Source organism: Chamaea fasciata, unplaced genomic scaffold (genome assembly GCF_029207755.1).
Source record: "Chamaea fasciata isolate MVZ Bird 193981 ecotype frontalis unplaced genomic scaffold, bChaFas1.0.hap1 SCAF_14, whole genome shotgun sequence".
In the NCBI taxonomy this organism is placed as follows: domain Eukaryota; kingdom Metazoa; phylum Chordata; class Aves; order Passeriformes; family Sylviidae; genus Chamaea; species Chamaea fasciata.
The window spans coordinates 19,204,370-19,225,396 of NW_027094099.1; the positions used below are offsets into that span (position 1 = coordinate 19,204,370).

The following is a 21,027-nucleotide window of genomic DNA, read 5'->3' on the forward strand; positions in this document are numbered from 1 at the left end:
TTCAGCTTGGTAATTTGCTTAGCAATTTTTTTTTTTTTCCCCCAGTAGAAAAACTTGGGGAAAGCAGTTGTTTTCTTCACCCTTTTGCCCTGTTCTAGGGGAACATTTACTCCTCACTTGAAGGCAGTACTGCAGGGAATATTTAGTCCTTGTTTGAAGGAAATTCTGTATCAGCTTTTAATTCCTGCCCAGCTCCTTTCAGTGTCACCGAGCCCATTCCTGTGCTGGTGCTGAGGACCCTTCTGCAGGTGGCAGCTCCGTCAGAGTTCAGGTCAGGTGTGCATTTCTGCTGTGGCTCTCTGCCCTTTCTGAGCCCCCCACTCTTTCATTCTCATCGCAGCCACGTCTTGAAGCTCCCGAATCGAACCCATTTCAAATGCAGCCCCACCAGAAGATGTGCTCCAGGCACACACACCTAATGAGCTCCAGCTACTAATGGGCACCGAGGCCACAAACCAGAGCAGAGCTGGGCAAAAGTCAAACCTCTTCCATCCCTGAAATGTCGCACCGAGCGTTTCACTCAGCGGAGCTGCTTCTGTTGTCGACAGCTTGCTAATGTCGACAGCCTCCATCAGCCTTGGGCCACTCTCCCCATTCCTCCTCTGCAGCTCTTCTTAACCTCAGCAGCACTTGCAGAAGTAAACTCCAATGAGATTTCGGTTGCTTTAGTTTGTTTGAAGAGCCGTAACGCAAAAAAGTGGAATACCTTTGCTGGGAGCTGGCTCGTTTTTAGCTGAGCGGCGCCGAGGGGTGCCAAGGACAGTTACTGGTTTAACAACAAATATCAAAAGCGAAACTGCCGTGGGAAAGAATGGTCTGCAGATGGGCAAATAGAGTCCTCTGTGCCACAGCCAAACCCTAAACTCTGCAGTAAATTTCAGACCAGCCTTTGCCACAGGAAGGGAACAAATAGCAGACCCAGGGTCCTGCTTGAAGTCAGGTCCAGGCTGTGTCATGGAGCTGCTCCGATTCCTGCTGTTCTGACCTGAAAAATTCCCTCTTGACCCTTTGTCTCTTGATGAGTTGCCAGCCTGGACACATCAGTCAAGTGCATGAGGGGTCTCTGAGATCTGTTCTGGGGTCACCAGCTGTCCAAAGCTTGGAAAAACAATCCTTTAATCATAACGAAGGACCTGTACTGCTGTTGAAAAATGGAAATTCGGGTGAAGTGTGTGGACAGTTGCTCTTCAGGTTGAGGTGTTGAGGTCAGAGTTAAGCTGTTCTTCCTCTTGGTCCATCCATCAGGCCTGGGGGCTGTTGTTATTTGAAGGCAAATTCGGTAAGTTGCAGGAGAGTTCTGGTGCCTCAGCAAAACTGAACCAGCTGAAAATCACTTGCAATAAGCTTCATCATTTAAAAAAGGAAAAATGCATTGGTGAAAGTCAATCTAGAAACAGATAAATAATAGGGGGGGAAAGTACCTCTCAAAAAAAAAAATATAAGGAAGAAATATAACCCCAAGGCTTCAGTGCTTAGTTGTGTTACCCATTTATCTTTGTTTTGCATCATCTTTTCACTGGCTCACGTATCATCAGAGGGATAAAATCATTAGTGTGCTAATCTAGGTAGCCGTAGTTCTGAGGCTGACCTGGGCTAATCTGCCTTTGCAATTTCAAGAACTATGTCTGACTCCTCTGAAAGTAACCTTAAATTGTAGTCTTGTAAGAATTCCAGAGCTGTATCCTTCACTCCTTCTCCTAATGAGGTTATGACCAAATGCTCATTATAATTGCTTTAGACTCCTTTTAATTTTCAAGCTTATTAATCATAAGAAGAGTTATTTAAAATTGCATAAATTAATCTTAGATTAAAAGCCCATCAAAGCCTCGAAACAATTAAGAATAAGTAGGATTTCCCTGGGGCAGCAAGTTTTATTTTAATAGTGTAGTCAGGTGGATATCAGAACACTGAAGTATGGTAGTGATTAATGTATGCAAAATTTAAATGAGAGTTTTTAAATGGCAAATCTAAATCACATATTGACCTAACTGTAGGCTTTAACTGCATTGTCTGTCATATATTTAAACTGTTTAGTAATCAACATTTTAATTACAGCGTATGTTAGGGAGGCCGTGCAACAAACAAAACTCCCCACTTCCCCGAGTGGAGCTGCTCAGCAGGCTGGGCTCTGGAGCAAGGAAGGAGCAGAAACTTCCAGGAAAATGATCACATTTGGGCTTTGGGGGTTTTTTTGTGTGGATGTGTTCTCGTTCCTGCCTCATCCCCACCCAGAAAACCCCACTGGTCGATGCTGGGAGTGTTCAGGGTTGGGGTAGTGGAAGGTGTTCCCTGCCCAGGGCAGGGGTAGGACTGGATGGGTTTTAAGGTCCTCGCAGCCCACAGCTGTAGGATTCTGTGATCCCATGATTTCATCCCCTGCTCCGGGCCTTTCTGTCCAGCACCCAGCTGAGCCAAGCTCTGGGGATGCTGCAGCCTCTCCAGCACAGTCCTTGCCCTCAATAGTCTGAGGACAGGAGCAGGGAGAGAGAACTGGGCCAGCAAAAGCTCCCAGATCCAGCACAGCCTTGCCAGTCCCAAGGAGGAGCTGCAACTTTAGGGTTAAACTCAACCTGTGATCTGCAACCCCATTTGGAAGAGACAAGGAGGCTGCGGCTGACCTTGCTGCAGCTTTGGGACACTGGGGACACTCTTGGCAGACACACAAACTGAGCCTCCCAGTCCCTGCTGTTCCGAGCACTTCAGGTGCTCACACTTCTCTTCAAAGGGTTTAAAAGAAACAGATCTCAAGATTTCAAAAGGAAAAGAAAAGCTGGAGCTGGAGCCTCAAACAGTGTCGTGCAGGGTCCTTTCACCCGTTGGTGCGTTCTGTGTCTCCCTGGATTGCCGTGTGCTCAGAGTTTCTTTCTTCCAGAGTTCTCACCCCACTCAAGCCTCAGAAGCCGCGTGGAGCATCCCCTGAGGATGCCCCGCCACCTTCTGTGCCTGTGAATTAACGATGTTTTGGGAGTCGGCAGTGAGACAATTGGCCTGAGGATTCCTCGCTGCTATTCCTGGCTGTGGGAGCCGCAGTTGGATACTGTGGATAGCTGGCACAGATAATTAGAACAGCTTTTACCGTGGCTTGTCCTTGGAGGCAGCAGCTCGAGATGGAAAATCCTCCAGCGCTGGAGGCAGGGGTGGGGTGATGAAATCCTAACACGTGCTGAGGTCGCCGCAGGGGAGCCCGGGGTCAGTTCAGGGTGGTTTGGGTTACTCAGCACTTTTTGTGTTTCCAGGAATTCTGGGGAGCTCTTTGGGTTACTCCGCACTTTGTGTTTCCTGGAATTCTGTGAAACTGTTTGGGTTACTGTTCGAGGTCAGTTCAGGGTGGTTTTGGGTTACTCAGCACTTCGTGTTTCCAGGAATTCTAGGAAGCTGTTGGGGTTTCTCAGCTCTTTGTGTTTCCAGGAGTCCTGGGGAGCTGGAGCAGCTCCATAGCTGAGCTTTGTGTTTGTCCTGTTGGAGGTCGGACTTGTCTCCCATTAAACGTGAGGATGGGCAGGAATTTCCCCTGGAATCCATGCCCTGAGTTAATTACAAGAGCTGTAAACAGGCACAGACACCTCAGTAGCAACTGGGAGAACCAACTGGGATGTGCTGTTGGACAGCCAAGGTGGAATTTTTTTGGAGTTGGAGGGATGAGCTGCCAGCCAGGCTCTCCTGATTTAACATTTGCTCTGTGGCCTTCCTTTGAACGGAGCACCTGGAGCGGGGGGAAGGCATGGAACCTGCTCTGGGAGCACCAGGAGTTTGGTGGTTTGCTCACGTTTCACGTGGAATTAGTGCTGGCAGGGCTGGAATTCTGCAGAGGGGCTGCAGTTCTGCTCAGGTGAAACAGATCCCAGGTGTTCAGCAGGGATCAGGGTCAGAGGATGCTCATCCCATTCCCAACTCCTGCTGCCAGGGAGGAATTATGGAATGGCAGGGAAGGGGAGCAGGCTTCCAGTTCTCCCTTTATTCTGTGCAGGAAAAGCTGCACCTGATGCATTCAGAGCTTGCCAACACCGCCCCATAAACCGCTGCATCTTCCTCCTGCCCCCCTTTAAAAAAACCCTGCGAGTTAAGCAGCGAGTGAGCTTCCCTGCAAGCAGCCTGCAGCCAGCAGTAATATTTATTTTCTCTATTTGTTTTAAGCCTGGGAAGTCTGTGCCTTCCTGCACACTGTCCTGATGGAGCCCTGACCAGCGAGCGTGCAATGCCCCCAGCCCTAATGTGCCATTAATGATAGGTTAATGTACAGTATAATGTTTTTTGGACTATGGGTTCATTACACTTCTGAGTGCAAGGTCCTTCTGCAGAGCGCCCAAGGTCCCATTGCATTATATCATGCAATAAAAATACCCTTTTCATATCACACACTAATAAACTGTATTTGAAATGCTGTCTGAGGGCACGGCCATTGTCTCCAAAGGCTGTGCCTGCAACAGTTGGGATCTTTTTACGGTGATTTCTTTTTGGTTTTGTTTTTTTTTTTTTTTTTTTTTGCGTGGAGTTCGGGTTTTAATTTTTTTTAAATGGAATGCATGATTGGTCCGTGGTGCTTGGTGATAAATGGAGCTCAGGCTGGGGAGGGTTCCTGGAAGAAGAAATGTTGAAAGGGTGGCACCAATGCAGTGCCACGCGTTTCCCAACCTTCCTCGCCGAAGCGTGAGGAATTTTCTTATCATTTTTAATTTGCTGCCCTCCCCAGTCAGCCTCTCACTGTCCCAGGGGGAAAAAATATAAGGAGGTGCTGTTGTGGGTTAGATCTGGTGCACTCCCACCACTTGGGATTCAGGTTCCTGCCCTGTCCTCATCCCTCCCACGTTTTGTGCGCCAGGGATTTTCTCTGGGGAGGAGAATCTCTCCTTTTTGGTGGATTTCCAAGGAAAAATCGGTGGCTGACTGGCATTTATTTCCCACTGGGAATGTGCTTTGTCACCATTCTGGGCTGGTAACTGCCTGTTCCATGGCCCTTTGAACCAGTCTGACAGAAACACTGACTCCTTTTGTGCCTGGACAGTGCTCCGAAATGCCAGGCACTGCATGAGGGGCATTACTGATGGTCTGCCTGTCCTCTGGCACTGCTCTGAACCCCCTTGGTGCTCTCCCAAACCACATTTTACACTCAGAGGATCCTTCTCTCCTGAAGCTTTGCCCTTCCCTGGATTTGCAATTTGTAAGTTGTGACCTGGGCTTTACACTGAAGAGCTGGAGGGGTTCAGGCAGCCCAAATTTGGGGCTGTGGGTGATGATTTTGTATCCCAGAGGGAACTTCATCCACCAGGAGCAGAGCTGCACTGCAAATGGATGAATCTGCAGCCCTGGCCATGCAAGGTCTGTGGCAATAAGGGTGGGTTGTTATCAGAAACAAAGATTTTTTTTTTTTCTTTTTAGGCCAGAGGAGAAGGCCGTGAAAGCAAATTGCTGAATTTTAGGGGTAGATAAAACGATGGAACTCTTACCCTTGAATAATGGTGGTTTAATTGACTGGGCTAAATGATTGATGGCTGGTGAGCACCGAGTTGGAATTACCAGGGCTCTGTGTTCAGGGGGGGGCACTGCCCTTTTAATTTCCTGTCAGATATTTAAATCCTTCACCTCCCCCTCTGCCAGGAGCTCCCCCGTGAAAGAGTTAAACCTGTCTGGTGGGACACTGCACCTCGAGAAACGTACCCTTTATCAAGAGAACCAGATGAGACAAGTTCATTTAAAAAGCCTGGTTTGTCATTGTTTATCTCATTTTCGGGGTTGACACACAAAATTAGGCTGCCTGACACTCACTGGGGGCCAGCCCTGGCCCTGTCCTGCCTGACCTCTGCAGCTCCAAGCTCTGTGTTCTCCAGCAGCCACTTCCCATTCCCTGCAGGATTCCCAGTGCATCCCTCTGAGCCTGGGCAAGGCACACCAGCACCAGGCCAGTCAGGAAAACCAGTTTGCTGCTGGGATTTTCAGCCTGTGTCCTGCTGGCTGTGCTGTTTCCAGGTGATGTGGTTTGGGTTTGGTTTGGTTTGGTTTGATAAATGCATCATTTATGTCTGAATATTTAAAAACTGGGAAGGAGGTGGTTATTGCATACCAGCACCAGGCCAGTCAGGAAAACCAGTTTGCTGCTGGATTTTCAGCCTCTTTCCTGCTGGCTGTGCTGTTTCCAGGTATTTTTAAGGCTGAACATTTAAAAATTGGGAAGGAGGTGGTTATTGCACACCAGCACCAGGCCAGTCAGGAAAACCAGTTTGCTGCTGTATTTTCAGCCTGTGTCCTGCTGGCTGTGCTGAGTTCCAGGTACCCAAACATTCAGCAACTGCTCAGCTGTCCTGGCTCAAAACACAACGAGCAAATGGAATATCAACCAAAAAAAAATTAAAAACAAAACAAAACAAGATTTGCAAAGAGCCTGGGCTGCCTCCCTCCTGCTCTGAACGGGAGCAGGAAATGCCCTGCTTGGATTCAGTGCTTTATTACACTTTTGTGGCTGTAACCACAGGGTTCTTTGGTGTATTTCTGTCCCCAGAAAGACCTGTATTCTGTATTTCCTGTCCCCCCTGCAGGGCCACCCCTTCGTGGTGCAGTACAACGACGGCAACGCCGAGGTGGTGTCCATGTGGGTGTGCAGGATGCTGGAGGAGCGCCGAGCCCAGGGGGCACAGTGACATCCCAGCAGCTCTCCCCACACCAGGACACCAGGATCATCATCCCCTTTGGACTCTCAGTTCATCCAGATCCTATTTTACTCCCCAACTGTTTTCTTAGGAGCATCAGCAAAATCAAGATATTTGTTGGCTGCCTTTTTTCCTCGCCGCCGCGTTAGGAATTTTCTCACTTGTTTCTTTCGTTGCTGAGCAATTGCCAGGTTATCTTCAGTTAGACTGTACACCGCCTTAAATGCAAGTATTTTATATCTCTATTTTCGGGTTACTGAATGTTCTATTTCCTGACTCCGGAGTGTTTTTTAACTGTTGCTCCTGTCCGAGTGTCCAGAGGATTTCCTGAGGAGTTGGTGCCTGTGTCTGAGTGCAGCAGCCACCAAAATACTGGCTTTGAGTGTAAAACAAAACCAAACAGACCAAAAAAACAAGAGAGAAATCTTTGTGTTTGCCCACGCTGTGAGGAGGTGAGGGCTGCCAGGTGGGCCACAAAATACTGCCTGTGAGTGTAAAACTAAAGCAAACAGACCAAAAATGAGAAATCTTTGTGTTTGCCCACGCTGTGAGGAGGTGAGGGCTGCCAGGTGGGCCAGCATCCCACCAGTAACTGACTGGGAATGCCGCTCCCTGCTCCCAGTGCCAGCTGCTGGGGGTGAGACAGGAGGAGCATCCCTGGGCAGGCTCTGCAGGCTGATCCCTGGGTCACAGAGGGTTTGGCTGAGGTGGAGAAAGGGCCGGTGGAAAAGGACGGGGCTGTGCTCTGGAGCCAGGCTGGGAGAGCTGGGAATGTTCCCCTGGAGAAGGGAAAGGATCCAGGGAATCCTCAGAGCCTCTGAGGGGCTCCGGGAGAGCTGCAGAGGGATTGGGGACAAGGGATGGAAGGACAGGACACAGGGAATGGCTTCCCAGTGCCAGAGGGCAGGGATGGATGGGAAATTGGGAATAATCCTTCCCTGGCACGGCTGTGGGGTCAGCTGGCTCCAGGTTTGGTGTTCCAGGAGAAAGGGATGACTGCAAGGTCTCTGCTGGGTGTTTCTGGCTCCTGCAGTTCCTCTGGACGTTTCCACAACAGACCAACACAGATCGAATCAGTCCTTGTGTTTTAAAATGCTTAGTAAAAGGGGAAAAAAAAAATAATCAGAAAATACAGATGTGAGAGGCAGGTTTGGGGGTGGGCGAGTTGGGTGGGAGGAGGTTGGGGTTTGTTTGCTTGTCTTTGCATTAAAAATAAACTTTTTGCTAAAAAAAAAATAAATTAAAAATACTGTTTATTTTCCACCAGCAGCTTCAACTTCCCCCCTCCCCACAACTCAGTGAAATATTCCTCCCGAACCGCTGCAAATCCTAAATGTTATTCTGGAAGCAGCCTGGAAAAGGCTCGCTTTCCTTCCTTGGAGGGATCGTTTGTCTTCTTTTGAAGTGTAGAGGTTGCCGGCGTGAACTTATAGACTAAAGTTTGTCTTAATTGCTCTGATGTCACAACCTCGCTGGCAGATAACAGCGCAATGAATGAGCCGCCGGCCCCCCGTTCCTCCAGGTCCTTTCGCTAAAGTGAGACAAATTCCCTCCCTGTGAGCCAAGCAGGGCATCGGCAGCGCTGCCATTTATTTATCCCTAACAGTTTGCAGCAGCGTTCCCTGGTTAAAAGGTCTCTCTCTCTCTTTATTTCTCGGATTTAGTTTAAAACTCAGCAAACCCAGGGCTTCTCCTGCTGCTTTTCCTGGCAGGGAGGTTGGGAGACTCACCCTGAAAAAATCCGTGTGGGATGGAGCTGGGAAAAACCTCCTGGTTCAAGTGGTGACAGGATTTTAATTCACCTGGTTCATCGGTGTAATCAGGGAACTTGGGGGCCTCCATCCCCTTTCCTCTCCCAGATCCTTGGGTTCAGTGCAGCCAGGGATGCCCCGCTGCAGAATTTGGGGGGAATGGGGCTGGATGGGAGAGCAGAGGAGGGAAGTTTGGGATTAACCAGCTCCTCTCAGCCTTGCTGGCGTTCCCAGCTGAGCAGCAGCGAGGTTGGATGTTCCCAAAGCTTGGGTCCGGGCTCTGGGGGTGCTTTGTCCCCTCTAGGACTCCAATTCCCAGCACCGAGGGCACAGGTGAGGACAAGGGCCAGGATTTCTCTCCTCTGGCTGCCCCTTCCCAAATCCAGGAGTTCTTAACCCAGCCCAGGCTCCTCTCCCTGCACCAAGAACATCCCAATCCGTGTCTGTGCCTTCAGGTGATCCCTCAGCAGTGCAGGGACCCCAAAGCTGCCCGAAGGGATCCCCCAGCAGCACGGGGCTGCTTTGGGGCTGAGCAAATCCCACCTCAGTGCACTCAAAAACGACTTGGAGGTGGCCAGGACATGAAACACGCCCCAGGCTCTGCCTGATGTGTCACGTCACCCTGTTCCCAAATTTTCCAGGGATGGGAAGGAACCTCCGGGGCGATTTTCCTGGAAGGGCTGGGAAGGGGCTCAGCGACGCTGCTCTCCACGCAGGCAGGAGCTGACCCGCAGCTGGGGCTGCCTGGGGATGGTTTTTTTTCCCAACGGATCACGTCCCATCTGTGCCAAAACTTCCGATGTTTTCCCCATTTCCCTTCCCCATTGCAAAGCTCCCGCGAGAAGGAAGTTCGCCTTTAAATCAGCCCAGAAACAGAAAATATTTTGGTTTCTCGTATCCCGTGGCCAAACCCAGCCCGCTGTCAGCATCCCAAAGGCAAAGCTTCGGTCTTTGTTTTCCAGAGAACAGCCTGAAGAGCTGCCAGGGGAGGCGGGGCTGCCGGGGCTCCTTTACCTGTGGCTGCCCCTCGGCTCAAGGCCGGCGATGTGATCGCGTTCGGAACCGAGCGATCGCCGGGAACAGCTCCCGGGAGCTTCATTTGATCCCCCGGACACCCGAGAGCAAAAAGCCGACGGGGGGATTGGAGCTGGGAGTGCCGTGGGTTGTTTTTCCTGCCTCCCGGAGCCGCGTGGTCCCGCAGGGAAAGTTCCACCCGGAGCCATCCATTGGAAAAGGGATGGACCGCAGGGGTGTGGGGGCAAAACCTGGGAATTTTGGGGGCTTTGCTGGGAAATAAACAACCCCTGTAGGGAACCAAATCCGCCGGTGGAGAGCGAGAGCTGCGGGAGAAGCGGCTCCGGGGGCAGAGGGGTGAGGAGGGGGCGATGCCACCGCAGCGGGCACCGGCCTCGCCGGGCTCTGTCCCAGCGCTGTCCCCGGGCAGGACAATCCAGGAGCCACCAAATCCCCGGGAGCTGCTCCGGGAACCCCCCGGGAGCTGTTCCTGGGCTGGGGAGGGGCAGGAGGCCCGAGATGGATCAGGGACTGTCCCCGGGGGCGGCTCCGCTCTGCGGGGACACACACACAGAGAATTCCTTCGGCCTCTTCGGGCAGCAAATCCCATCTCCAGGATGCTCCAGAGGCCCCCAGGCTGCTCAGCTCCTCGGACACATCTCCGGGCAAGGGATCTTCGTCCCACTCCCGTTGGGATGTGGCACCCGCAGAGATGAACCCGGGGACACCCCGGGGACCGCCACGGGCCGGCCCGTCAGGGAACAAACACATCTCAGGTGCCCGCAGGTCCCCGAGAGCTGCAGAGGCTCCACCTGCGGCCCCTCAGCCCCTCCCGCACCCAGGGCAGGGCATTTATGGTCACTCTGCCCCGGGCAAGGAGCAGCCCGAGCCCCGAAGGGGTGGGAGCGATGTCCCCGAGGTGACGGCCGGGCCTGGGGGGCACAGGGGCTCCCCGCGGGAGGAGCTGGAGCCCACTGATGGTGAGATCCTGAGCTGTAACCCGTATTTTTAGGATCACTCATCTTCAGCATTCCCGGGGGGAGGGATGCTCACAGGCACCAGAAATTTGGAGGGATCAAGGGGACTGTCCCTTAAACTTTGTGGCCTCCTCCTGCTCCCCCAACCTGGCCTGGGAAAACCTAACGGTGAAAAAGAGGAAATTGTAGGATTTCCTACAATCCTCCAATTGTAGGGTTCGGTCACACCGAATAATAAAAAAAAAATGTGCGAGCTGCTCTAGTGGAAGGTGTCCCTGCCCATGGAGGTGGGGTTGGAACGAGAGGAGCTTTAAGGTCTCTCCTAACTCGAGGCAGCCGCAGCCAGCCTGTGATCCTGCGCCTTTCCCGTCGGGAAGGCGCTGCCGGGGAGCTGCGCTGACCCGGGGCTGCGTTACCTTCGGCGGAGGGTCTGTCCATAAACCAGCCGCGTGCGCTCAGGACGGGATTTATGGATTGAGCCTTCCCCGCTCCCGCAGCCGCCGCTGCCTCCCCGGTCCCCGCTGCGGCTGCTGCCGGCGCCGGGCCCGCGGCGCAAGTTCAAGGTTTGTCAGAGCCCGGGAGGTGTTTAATGGATGTCTGGGGGGTTTTATGGGCGGCAGCAGGAGGAGGAGGAGGAGGAGGAGGAGGAGGAGGAGGAGGAGGAGGAGGAGGAGGAGGAAAAGTTCCCCGCGGCCGGGGCCCCGCGCAGGTGAGTGCGGCTCCATCCCGCAGCGTTGCCCGGCTGTCCCCGGTAGGGGCAAAGGGGACGGAACCGCTGCCCCCGCCTCGTCCCGCTCCGTCCCCGCCGAGGCGTTCGCTTCCACCTGATCAATAAAGTCGTGTCTATCGATCGCGCACGCCGCGTTCCTCCGCAGCCGCTCCGGCCAGGGAAAATCGGGAGGGTTTAAAGGCACCAGGGAGGGTTTGGGTGGGCAGAGGGACAGGGGACAAGGTGACAGCAGCGGCGGGCTTGGACCCGAGGCACACCGGGGAGAGCCGGGGCGGTGTTGTGGGGATGGAGGGGCTGTGTGGGGGGCACAGAGGAGGCGGCCACAGACCGGGGGACGCGCTCTGTGCTCAGAAAAGGTGGATGGGGGTGGGGACCAGCTGTGCCCAGCCCTGGGAAGGGATCCCGGGGCGCACCCAGAGGAACCCCCAGGGCTCCCGCTGCTCCCCCCGCCCCGCGGGGGCTTCAGCAGCCGGGTCAGGCGGAGTGTGGCCGGCCTGCAGAGAGCCGCCGCCCGCTCCCTTTGTCAATGTCCAGTAATTAAAATGTCACCGTTTAATTTTCAGGCCTCTCGGAGCAATCTTTTCCTAATAAAGAGTCTAATCGAAGCGCTCCTTCCCCCGCCTCGGCGGGAAGGGCCGCGGAAGAGGCTGCGGAGGTGCAGAGCCGCCGCGGATCGATGGAGAGAAGCCCGGATTGATCGGCCTCTAAAATTAAATTTATTGGGGTCATGGTTTTATATGGTGCTGATACAACTGTTAAATGGGGAACATTCATTTCCAATAGGAGGCGTTTATTAAACTTCCACTGAATTAGACCGCCGTGATTTATGTGGCAATCTCGGCTCAGCCCTCCAGGAGCGCGGGGCCTTCCGCGCCCGCCACGCGTGATTATTTATTTATACACCCGTGACACGGCTCCCTAAGTTTTAACCTAAATTATCCACGGGCTTCGGCTGCCGGCGGCACCGGCCCGGGCGACGGGGAAGGACGGGGGGTCCCGTCGGGGCGCAGCGCCCTCCCCGCCGGCCGCGGCCCCTCCGCGCCCCCCGGCCCCGGGGGTGTCCCCGGGGGGGTCCCCGGTTTTGGGGGGCGGCGGTGCCGGCAAACGTCCCGGCTCTCGCGTGCGGCGATCGTTGAGCGTTAATTAGAAATTCATTACAATTAAAAGCCGCGCGCACACGCCTTAATTACATCTGATTTTTAATTCCGAATCCGTGTTTACACAGTAAGCGAGACGTACCTCCTGATTATCCCCAATACTCTTTATACTGTACTAATTATGTAAATTAAACCTAATTAACTGACAAAAACTGCAGTCAATTCAACTGTTAAAAGATAACGGCGGTTGCGAGGAGCGGGGAGCGCGGCCGGGCCGGGGTCGGGGCCGCTCCTCGCCCCGGGGAGAACCGGGGGCCGCCTCGGCCGCTCCGAGCTCCGCGGGCACCGGGCAGAGGCACGGCCCGGCCGAGGGCACGGCCGAGGGACTCGGGGCACAGCCGCGTCCTCCCGGAGCCAGCCCGTCTCCTCCCGGCCCCGGCGGTACCGGCTCGGTCCGCTCCGCTCCCGGTGCCCCGGAGCCGCTCCCGAACGCCGCGGGATCACCCGGAACGCGGCGGCGAGCGGGGCAGCGGGAGCGTCTCCCCGCGCTCCTGCCTCCGTACGGCTCGAGGAGAGGGGGGAGGACCGGCGAGGATAAATAATTAAAAGGCGACGAATAATTACCGGCTCGGGTTGCGATCATTGCGGGAAGGCCGCGCCGCAAGGCCCGGCCGGCAGCGCCCGGTCCGCGTCCCCCCCCCGACGGGGCGTCCCGGGGGGAGCGGCGGCCGCTGCCCCGCCTCGGGAGCGCGGCTCGGCCGCGGAGGAGAAAGGTGGAGGCTCCGCACCTGCGCTCCGCTCCGCGGCGGCTCCGCAGCATCCTCCCGGTGCCGCCGGTGATGGCGGGGAAGGAAGGAAGGAGGGAAGGAAAGAAGGAAGGCGCGGGGGCACACGCACAAAAGTGATAGCTGGGGGCGATCCGCGCCGTTATTAACTTCTGTTTGATCGGTGTAATTGCGCCGATCGCGGCCGGACGCGGTGATTAATTACAGTTTAATTAACGTGGCCGTGACGAGCGCCGCGTGCGGGAACCCAAGCCGGGCAGGGATGCGGCGAGAGGCCCCCGCCACGGCGGCACGAGCGGCGGTCACCGGAGCGCCGGGTCCCCTAAGCCGCTCCGCCGGTCCCGCCGGCCGGTCCTGCCCGTGTGGCGTGAGCCGCCGTGGGGAACGAAAACCACGAGCTCGCCGCCCTCTGCCCTCTCCCCCCGGCGATTTCGTTGCCGCCCGGTGTCCCCCCCGCCCCCCGCCCTCGGCCCCGGTACCGCTCCCGCATCCGCGCCCCGCACCGGAGCGCGCATCCCGGCTGCCAGAGGGATGCGCGGCAGCAGCGCATCCCCGATTTCGATGGGGTCCCTCCGCCGCTCTCCCCGGGCTCCTCTTTTCGTTACCGCCCGCTCCCCACGCAAACTTTGAACGAGCACGGCTCCCCCCCGGGACGGCGGCTCGGCGGGGTGGGGGGACACGGGGGCGCGGAGCCCCACGCAGGTGCGGCGCGGGGCTGAGCCCCGCTCTTACCTCGGGCAGCCCGGGCGGGTCCCCGCTCGGTGGCGGCCCCCCACGCCCTCCCCCCGCTCCCTCCCCGTTCCGCCGTGCCTTAAAGCCGCGCCGTGATTGACTGGAGCGCATCGGTGATTGACGGCGGCGGGGTCCCGGAGGCCGTTAATGTAAATATGCTGGTGCTAAGTGGGTGTGTCTTCCCGTTATTTTAGCTGTCACCGGATCAATGTGCAGCGTCTCCAAGTAGGGATCCGGATCCTCCCTCGGTGGCGCGGCTGGTCACTCGCTCTTGTTGCATCTCGCCCGGGCGGACGCGGCGGCGGCGGCGGGGCGGGCGGCGGCCCCGAGGCGTCGGTGAAGGGCGCGCCCGCTGCCCGCCCGCCCCGCGGCTTCGGCTGCCCCGGGAACGGGCCGATGGCGGCCCCGGCTGCGGGCTGCGGGCCCTAGTCCCGAGCAGAGCCTGCACGTCCAGCCGGGCTCCGCGGCGCGGTGAGTGCGAGCGGGCGGCGGGGTGGCCGTGGGGATGGGGTGGGGGGGGGGGGGGGGTGGGAGCGGAAAGCGGGGCGCGTTTTCGGGAGTCGCTCCCCGTTATTTTGTGTAATTACCTCGGAAGCGGCTTAAAGCACCGGGAGCCCTCCCCGCTAAGCCAATTTGCCTGGCTCGCTGCTGCCCTTCTGCTACGTGCGGCGGGTGCTGCCCGCCCCGGCCCCTAATCCGCCCGTGCCTAATCGCCTGCCGGGGACACGACAAAGGGGCTCGGGGCCACCGCGCCCTCCGCCCCGCTCCGCCCGAGGGCACCGGCAGCCAAGTTTGGGCCCGCCCGCTCCGGCCCGGGGCTCGGGCCCCCGGGACGCGCCGGCCGCATCCTCCGGCGCCTTTGGTTGGAGCCCGCCCGGAGCCCGCCGCAAACCGGCACGGCACGGCACGGCCCGGCGAGCCGGCACAAAGGGAAGGGACGCGGCACCTCCCGGGGGCTCGGCGAGGGAGGAAGAGGAGGTGGTGACCCCCCTCCCCCCCCCCCGGGATGTCCTTGCCCCGGGCTCCCGGGGCCGCTCAAGCCGCGGGGCCGCGCCCGGCGGGGAGGATGCGGCGGCGCTCGGTACCGGCGGCCGCGGGGCGGGGGGATGCGCTCCGGCCCCGCCGGACCCCGCCGGTCGGGGAGGGTCCTGCGGTAGCGCCCGAGGGGCTCCGGGTCGGCGCCGGCAGCGCCGAGCGAGGAGCGGCGGGGCCGAGCGGCGGGGATGGGCCGGGCCGAGCGGCGCGGCCCCGGGAGCGGCGGCGGCGGCGGCGGGGCCCCGGCAGCGCCTCTAACCCGCGCCTTTCCCCGATTTTGTTTTGCAGGGGCGTTTTGGGGGGGAATGGAGGCGATCGCCAGTCAGATGGGAAATGGGAGAGATGCAAGCTCCTCCCCAAATTCAAAGCAAGAGCTGCAGCCGTACCAGGGCTCCAATACCCTCAAGCCCAACCAAGTGGGTGAGACCTCCCTGTACGGCGTGCCCATCGTGTCCCTGGTCATCGACGGGCAGGAGCGGCTGTGCCTGGCGCAGATCTCCAACACGCTGCTCAAGAACTACAGCTACAATGAGATCCACAACCGGCGCGTGGCCCTGGGCATCACCTGCGTGCAGTGCACGCCGGTGCAGCTGGAGATCCTGCGGCGGGCCGGGGCCATGCCCATCTCCTCCCGCCGCTGCGGCATGATCACCAAGAGGGAGGCGGAGCGGCTCTGCAAGTCCTTCCTGGGCGAGCACAAGCCGCCCAAGCTGCCCGAGAACTTCGCCTTCGACGTGGTGCACGAGTGCGCCTGGGGCTCCCGGGGCAGCTTCATCCCGGCGCGCTACAACAGCTCCCGCGCCAAGTGCATCAAGTGCAGCTACTGCAGCATGTACTTCTCGCCCAACAAGTTCATCTTCCACTCGCACCGCACGCCGGACTCCAAGTACACCCAGCCCGACGCCGCCAACTTCAACTCCTGGCGCCGCCACCTCAAGCTCAGCGACAAGACGGCCACCGAGGAGCTGTCGCACGCCTGGGAGGATGTCAAGGCCATGTTCAACGGCGGCACCCGCAAGCGGACCTTCTCCCTGCAAGGGGCGGCCGCCGGCGGGCCCGGGGCCGGCTCCCCCGCCGCCAAGGCCGCCCTGCACCCGCCGCCGCCCGCCGGCCCCGAGCTGGCCCCGGCGCACAAGAGCCTCCGGTGCAGCGGGCAGGAGGCGGCGGGCGAGCGCGGCGCGCTGGGGCTGGCGGCGGCGCACGGCGGGGCCGCGGGCGCGCACGGCGGGGCGGGCGCGGTGCGCAGCTACCCGGTGATCCCGGTGCCCAGCAAGGGCTTCGGGATGCTGCAGAAGCTGCCGCCGCCGCTCTTCCCTCACCCTTACGGCTTCCCCGCCGCCGCCTTCGGACTGTGCCCCAAGAAGCAGGAGGAGGCGCTGGGCGGCGCGGGGGGCGGCGAGGCGGGCAAGGGCGGCGCGCTGCCCCCCGGCATGTTCTGGGGACCCCCGCACCCCCACCCGCACCAGCCGGCCCAGCCGCCGCACCAGCCCGGCGCCGCCAAGGACGGCGGCGTGTACCCCTCGTTCCCGGTGTTCTGGCCGGCCGCCGGCAGCCTGCCCGTGCCGCCCTACCCCGCGCAGAGCCCGGCCAAGGCGGCCGCCACGGCCGTGGTGGTGGCGGCGGCGGCGGCGGCGGCGGCGGCGGCGGCCGAGCCCGCGGGGCTGGCGGGGCGGCACGGGGAGCCGGAGGGCTCGGAGCCCTCGGGCAGCGGCCGCAGCAGCGCTACCCCGCAGGAGGGCGCGGGAGGCGAGGGCGAGCGCTGCCCCAGCGCCCTGTCGCGGGCGGCGGGCGAGGAGGAGCGCTCCGGGGACGAGGCGCTGCTGGCGCCGCTGCCGCTGCCCAGGAAGGGCAGTTACCTGTCCGCCTTCCGCCCGGTGGTGAAGGACGCCGAGAGCATCGCCAAGCTCTACGGCACCCGCGAGGCGTTCGGCGGCGCGGGGCCCCGCGGCCCCGGCTACCTCTCGCCGGACTTCCTCAGCGAGGGCAGCTCCAGCTACCGCTCGCTGTCCCCCGGCGGCGACACGGCCGAGGAGCCCGAGGTGGACGTGGAGTCCAACCGCTTCCCGGAGGACGAGGAGGACGAAGCCGCCGCCGTCCCCGCCGCCGGCCCCGCCGAGGGCCGGGAGCCGCCGCCGCCGCGGCTGCTGGCCGGGCCCGAGGAGCCGCCGCCGCCCGCCGGGGCCGAGGGGCCCGAGGAGAAGGCGGCCGAGGCGGGGGCGCAGGAGGGCGGCCAGGCCCCCGACGGCAGCCCCGAGCGCAGCGGCAGCAGCGGCGCCTACGAGGTGCGGGGCCCGGGGGAAAGGGGGGGGATCTGCCCTCGGGGGGGTCCCCGCGGGGCCGGCCCGGGCTGCTCCTGACTCGCTCTTTTGTAGGTGTTCGCGCCGGAGAGGGGGGAGCACCTGCAGCCGCTGAAGCCCGCAGCCTCGCTGGGAGCCCCCGCCGCCTTCCTCTGCACCCCCGAGGCCAAGGGTAACGCGGGCACCGCGGGCTCGGCTCAGCCCCGGGCGGGGGGCACCCCCAAGGGCCGCTTTCGTTTTTGGGGGATTTTCGGGAGAAAAGCGAAACAAACGGGATCCGGGGAGGGGAGCGGGGCCGGTCCCCCACCCCGCGCCCGGGGATGCCGCCGGTGCGGCGGGGATGGGCCGGCGGGGCCAAGCTCCTGCCCGCAAGCTACTTTCCACCAGCAAAGCGATTAGGATGTCCGCTAAGAAGGTTTTAACGAGGGGCTTTTGTCCGTAATTATGTAATTAAGGATATATCAGGAACCATACTTTCATTGCTTATGGCCGGCAAATCCGTTTTATTAACTTTAAGAGCAAGATAAAGAAGACAATCACTCCGCGGCGGAGGATTTGGAGAGCAGAAAATCCTATCAGGACCAAAGGAATGTCTCTCATCCCAGCCCTGTAAATACCGACAGAGGTAAGCACCGCTGCGCGGGGCGATGCGCGGCCCCTCCGCGGGTCCCCCTCCCCCGGGCCGGGCTGAACCGCGCCGTGTCCCCCCGGCAGGCGAGGAAGGGCTGGCCATGGATGTCACCGGCACGCCGCTGCTGGAAAAGGACATCGAGAACCTGGCCCGAGGTGAGGTTCAGGGGGCTCGGGGGCTTGCGGCGCCCCCCGGGCCTCCCCCCGCGCGGCCCGAGGTCTTTATTTATTTGTGTTTTGTGCGAGGAGTGATTAACTCCTGTGATTAATGTAACGTAATGCGATTAGCGCCGCGCTGAGCCGCCTCCAGATGGAAAAGTGCGGGGCTCCCTCCTCAAACCCCGCCGCCGTGTATTTTTAAACAGACGAGTTACAAAAACTGGTCCTGGAGCAAATGGAGCTGAGGAAAAAGCTGGAGAGGGACTTCCAGAGCCTGAAAGGTACCGGTGCCCCATCCCCTGCCCGCGGGCCGGCCCGGCCGGGAGCGGCTCCCGCGGCGGGCGCGGGGCTGACCCCCGGCCCCACAGATAACTTCCAGGACCAGATGAAGCGGGAGCTGGCGTACCGGGAGGAGATGGTGCAGCAGCTGCAGATCGTCCGAGGTAAGGCCGAGCACATCCGGACTTTTATTATTTTAAATTTCCTTTTTTTTTTTTTAATTTACAAAAATTTCATCTCATTTATTTCTGCTTTTCTGTTTGGTTGGGTGAGGGATTTTTCTGTTTATTTATTTTTATTTTTGGGGGGGATTTTTTTTTGTTTGGTTGGGTTTTTTTTTTGTTTGTTTTGGTGGGATGTTTTTAGGTGGTGTTTTTTTTGGTGGGTTTCTTGTTGGTTTGGGGTTTTTCTTTTGTTGTTGTTGTTTTTGTTTCTTTGGGGTTTTTTTTTGTTGTTCGGGGTTTTTTGGGGTTTTATTATTATTACTGTTATTTATTCTGTATCTTTCCTCGCCCTCCAATTCCCCTCACGATTTCGAGCTGCCCCCCCAAACGACTGCGAGGCATCTCTCGCACGGCAGAGAACGAACCTTCCGTCCCGCAATCATTTCCACACGGGCCAAATTAAAAAAAAAAAAAAAACAAAAAAAAAAAACAAAACAAAACAAAAAAAAACCCAAAAAACTCCAAACCCCCTCCAAAAAAACCGAAACAAAAATAAATAAAACAAAAAAACCCCAAAACAAACCACTAAAAAATAAACCCCAAACCGTAAAACGACTTCCCTGGCCAGCCCACGTCCCCCGGTCCCCCCACCTCTGGGTGCCCTCGGGGCGGGCTCAGCCCCGCGGGCTCATCCCCGCCCGCTCCCCACCGCAGACACGCTGTGCAACGAGCTGGACCAGGAGAGAAAAGCGCGCTACGCCATCCAGCAGAAATTAAAAGGTACCGGGAGGGGAGACACGGGGCTCTCGGGGGGACACGGGGGGACACGGAGGTCTCGGGGGGACACGGGGGGACACGGAGGTCTCGGGGGTACACGGGGGGACACGGAGGTCTCGGGGGGACACGGGGAGACACGGGGCCCTCGGGGGGACACGGGGGGACACGGAGGTCTCGGGGGGTCTCGGGGGGACACGGGGCTCTCGGGGGGACCCTCCCCGGCCCGTCGCTGACGGCTGCCGTCCCTTGCAGAGGCTCACGACGCGCTGCATCACTTCTCCTGCAAGATGCTGACCCCGCGGCACTGCACGGGCAACTGCTCCTTCAAGCCGCCGCTGCTGCCCCAGTGAGCCCCCCGCGGGCCCCCCACCCCCGAAGCCATGCGGGCAGAGCCCACAGAAGCCATTCCCGCCAGGAGACACTTGTACATAGAGGACTCGGAGCCCGGCGCTGCCGGGCCCGGCGATAGAGGGGGAGCGGCCCCGGGCCGGCCGGGGGGGGAGCCGGGTCCCGGCCGGGCCCCCACCCCGCTCCGCCTCCCCCTCCCTCCCTGTGTGTCCGCTTCTTCCGCCACCCTCGTCCAGACTGGAAACAAAAAGTGGCTACGTGCAATGGATATAAATGTACTGTGATTCTCTTGGTACAGTATTCGTCGGATTTTTATTTATTTTATGATGTATATTTATTTATTTATTTTATCTTTCCTACCCCGCTCCCTCCCCCCCCCCCCCCCCTTCCCTCCTTCCCTCCAGCCCTTCCTTCCCCCGTCCATGCCTGTAAATTCGGGATGTAACGGCACTTTAACGGGCACAACAACGCTCTGGGGACAGCCCCCCTCTGTACGTGATTTCGGTTCTTTAATAAAAACACACTCCAAGAAGCCGCCTGGTGCTCGGGGCTGCCGCGGCCCCCGGTACCGGGGGTGTCCCGGGGACGGGCCGGGGGTGCCGCCCGCTCCTCCCCGAGCTCATTAACGCCCATTTATGTGCCGCTGTCACACATGAGGGTACGGCACTAATGAGCTCGGAGAGAGGACGCGCACCCATCAGCCCGAAAATTGCCGGGTTTTAGCCCAGAATCCACCTGGGATGCGGGAACGACACCGGGGAAGCTCCGGGGCTGGGAGATGCACCGAGCACCGCGGGACCGGGACCGGGACCGGGACCGGGGGAAGGGATGCGGGGTCCGGGAGCATCCCGGGGACTGGCGGCACCGCGGGGCTGCCCGTGGCGGGGTCGCTGCGGTGTGAGGAGCCCCGCCGAGAAGGAGCGGCCGGTAATTAATTAGCGCCCGCGCTCATTAAGCCGTTCCGCGGGCTGGGCCGCCACCGCGTGGGCGCAGCCGGAGATGCAGCAGATCCCAAATCCTTCCTCTAATCCCGACCTCGGGATCAGCTGAGCGGGAGCCGCATCCCAAACACATCCCCCGAGGGTGAGGAGGCCCTTCCCAGCCAGGGCTGGGTGGGATGAAGGTTAAAACCCTTTGGGGCGGGAGGCCAGGTGAGCTTTTTGGGGTTTTGTTTGGGTGGGATGAAGGTTAAAAACCCTTTGGGGCGGGAGGCCAGGTGAGCTTTTTGGGGTTTTGTTTGGGTGGGATGAAGGTTAAAACTCTTTGGGGCGGGAGGCCGGATGAGCTTTTGGGGGTTTTTGTTTGTCTTGGTGGGATGAAGGTTAAAAACCCTTTGGGGCAGGAGCCCAGATGAGCTTTTGGGGGTTTTTATTTGTCTTGGTGGGATGAAGGTTAAACCCCTTTGGGGCGGGAGGCCAGGTGAGCTTTTTGGGGTTTTGTTTGGGTGGGATGAAGGTTAAACCCCTTTGGGGCGGGAGCCCAGATGAGCTTTTTGGGGTTTTTATTTGTCTGGGTGGGATGAAGGTTAAAACCCCTTTGGGGCAGGAGGCCAGGAGAGACTTTTTGGGGTTTTTGTTTGTCTGGGGCTCAGGGAAAGTTCTCAAGGCTGCT

At 59.0% G+C, this 21,027-nt stretch overlaps 2 protein-coding genes across 3 annotated transcripts in view; both read left to right on the forward strand.

Annotated features, from left to right (window-relative positions):
- The window catches only part of MAP2K5 (mitogen-activated protein kinase kinase 5), a 120,243-nt gene extending 113,521 nt beyond the window's left edge, over positions 1-6,722 (forward strand). For both annotated transcript variants that reach the window (XM_066196559.1, XM_066196560.1), the window contains one exon: positions 6,531-6,722. In XM_066196559.1, coding sequence (XP_066052656.1) covers positions 6,531-6,632 — 102 coding nt within the window. In that variant the 3' untranslated portion in view covers positions 6,633-6,722. The remainder of the gene's footprint in view (positions 1-6,530) is intronic.
- Positions 6,723-15,052: 8,330 nt separating this feature from the next.
- Positions 15,053-20,039, forward strand: SKOR1 (SKI family transcriptional corepressor 1). Its single transcript, XM_066196349.1, is given in 7 exon segments — positions 15,053-17,231; positions 17,577-17,684; positions 17,774-17,845; positions 18,055-18,129; positions 18,217-18,291; positions 19,006-19,071; positions 19,321-20,039. Coding segments are annotated over 7 exon segments (2,658 nt in total). The 5' UTR covers positions 15,053-15,067; the 3' UTR covers positions 19,419-20,039.
- Positions 20,040-21,027: the final 988 nt, after the last annotated feature.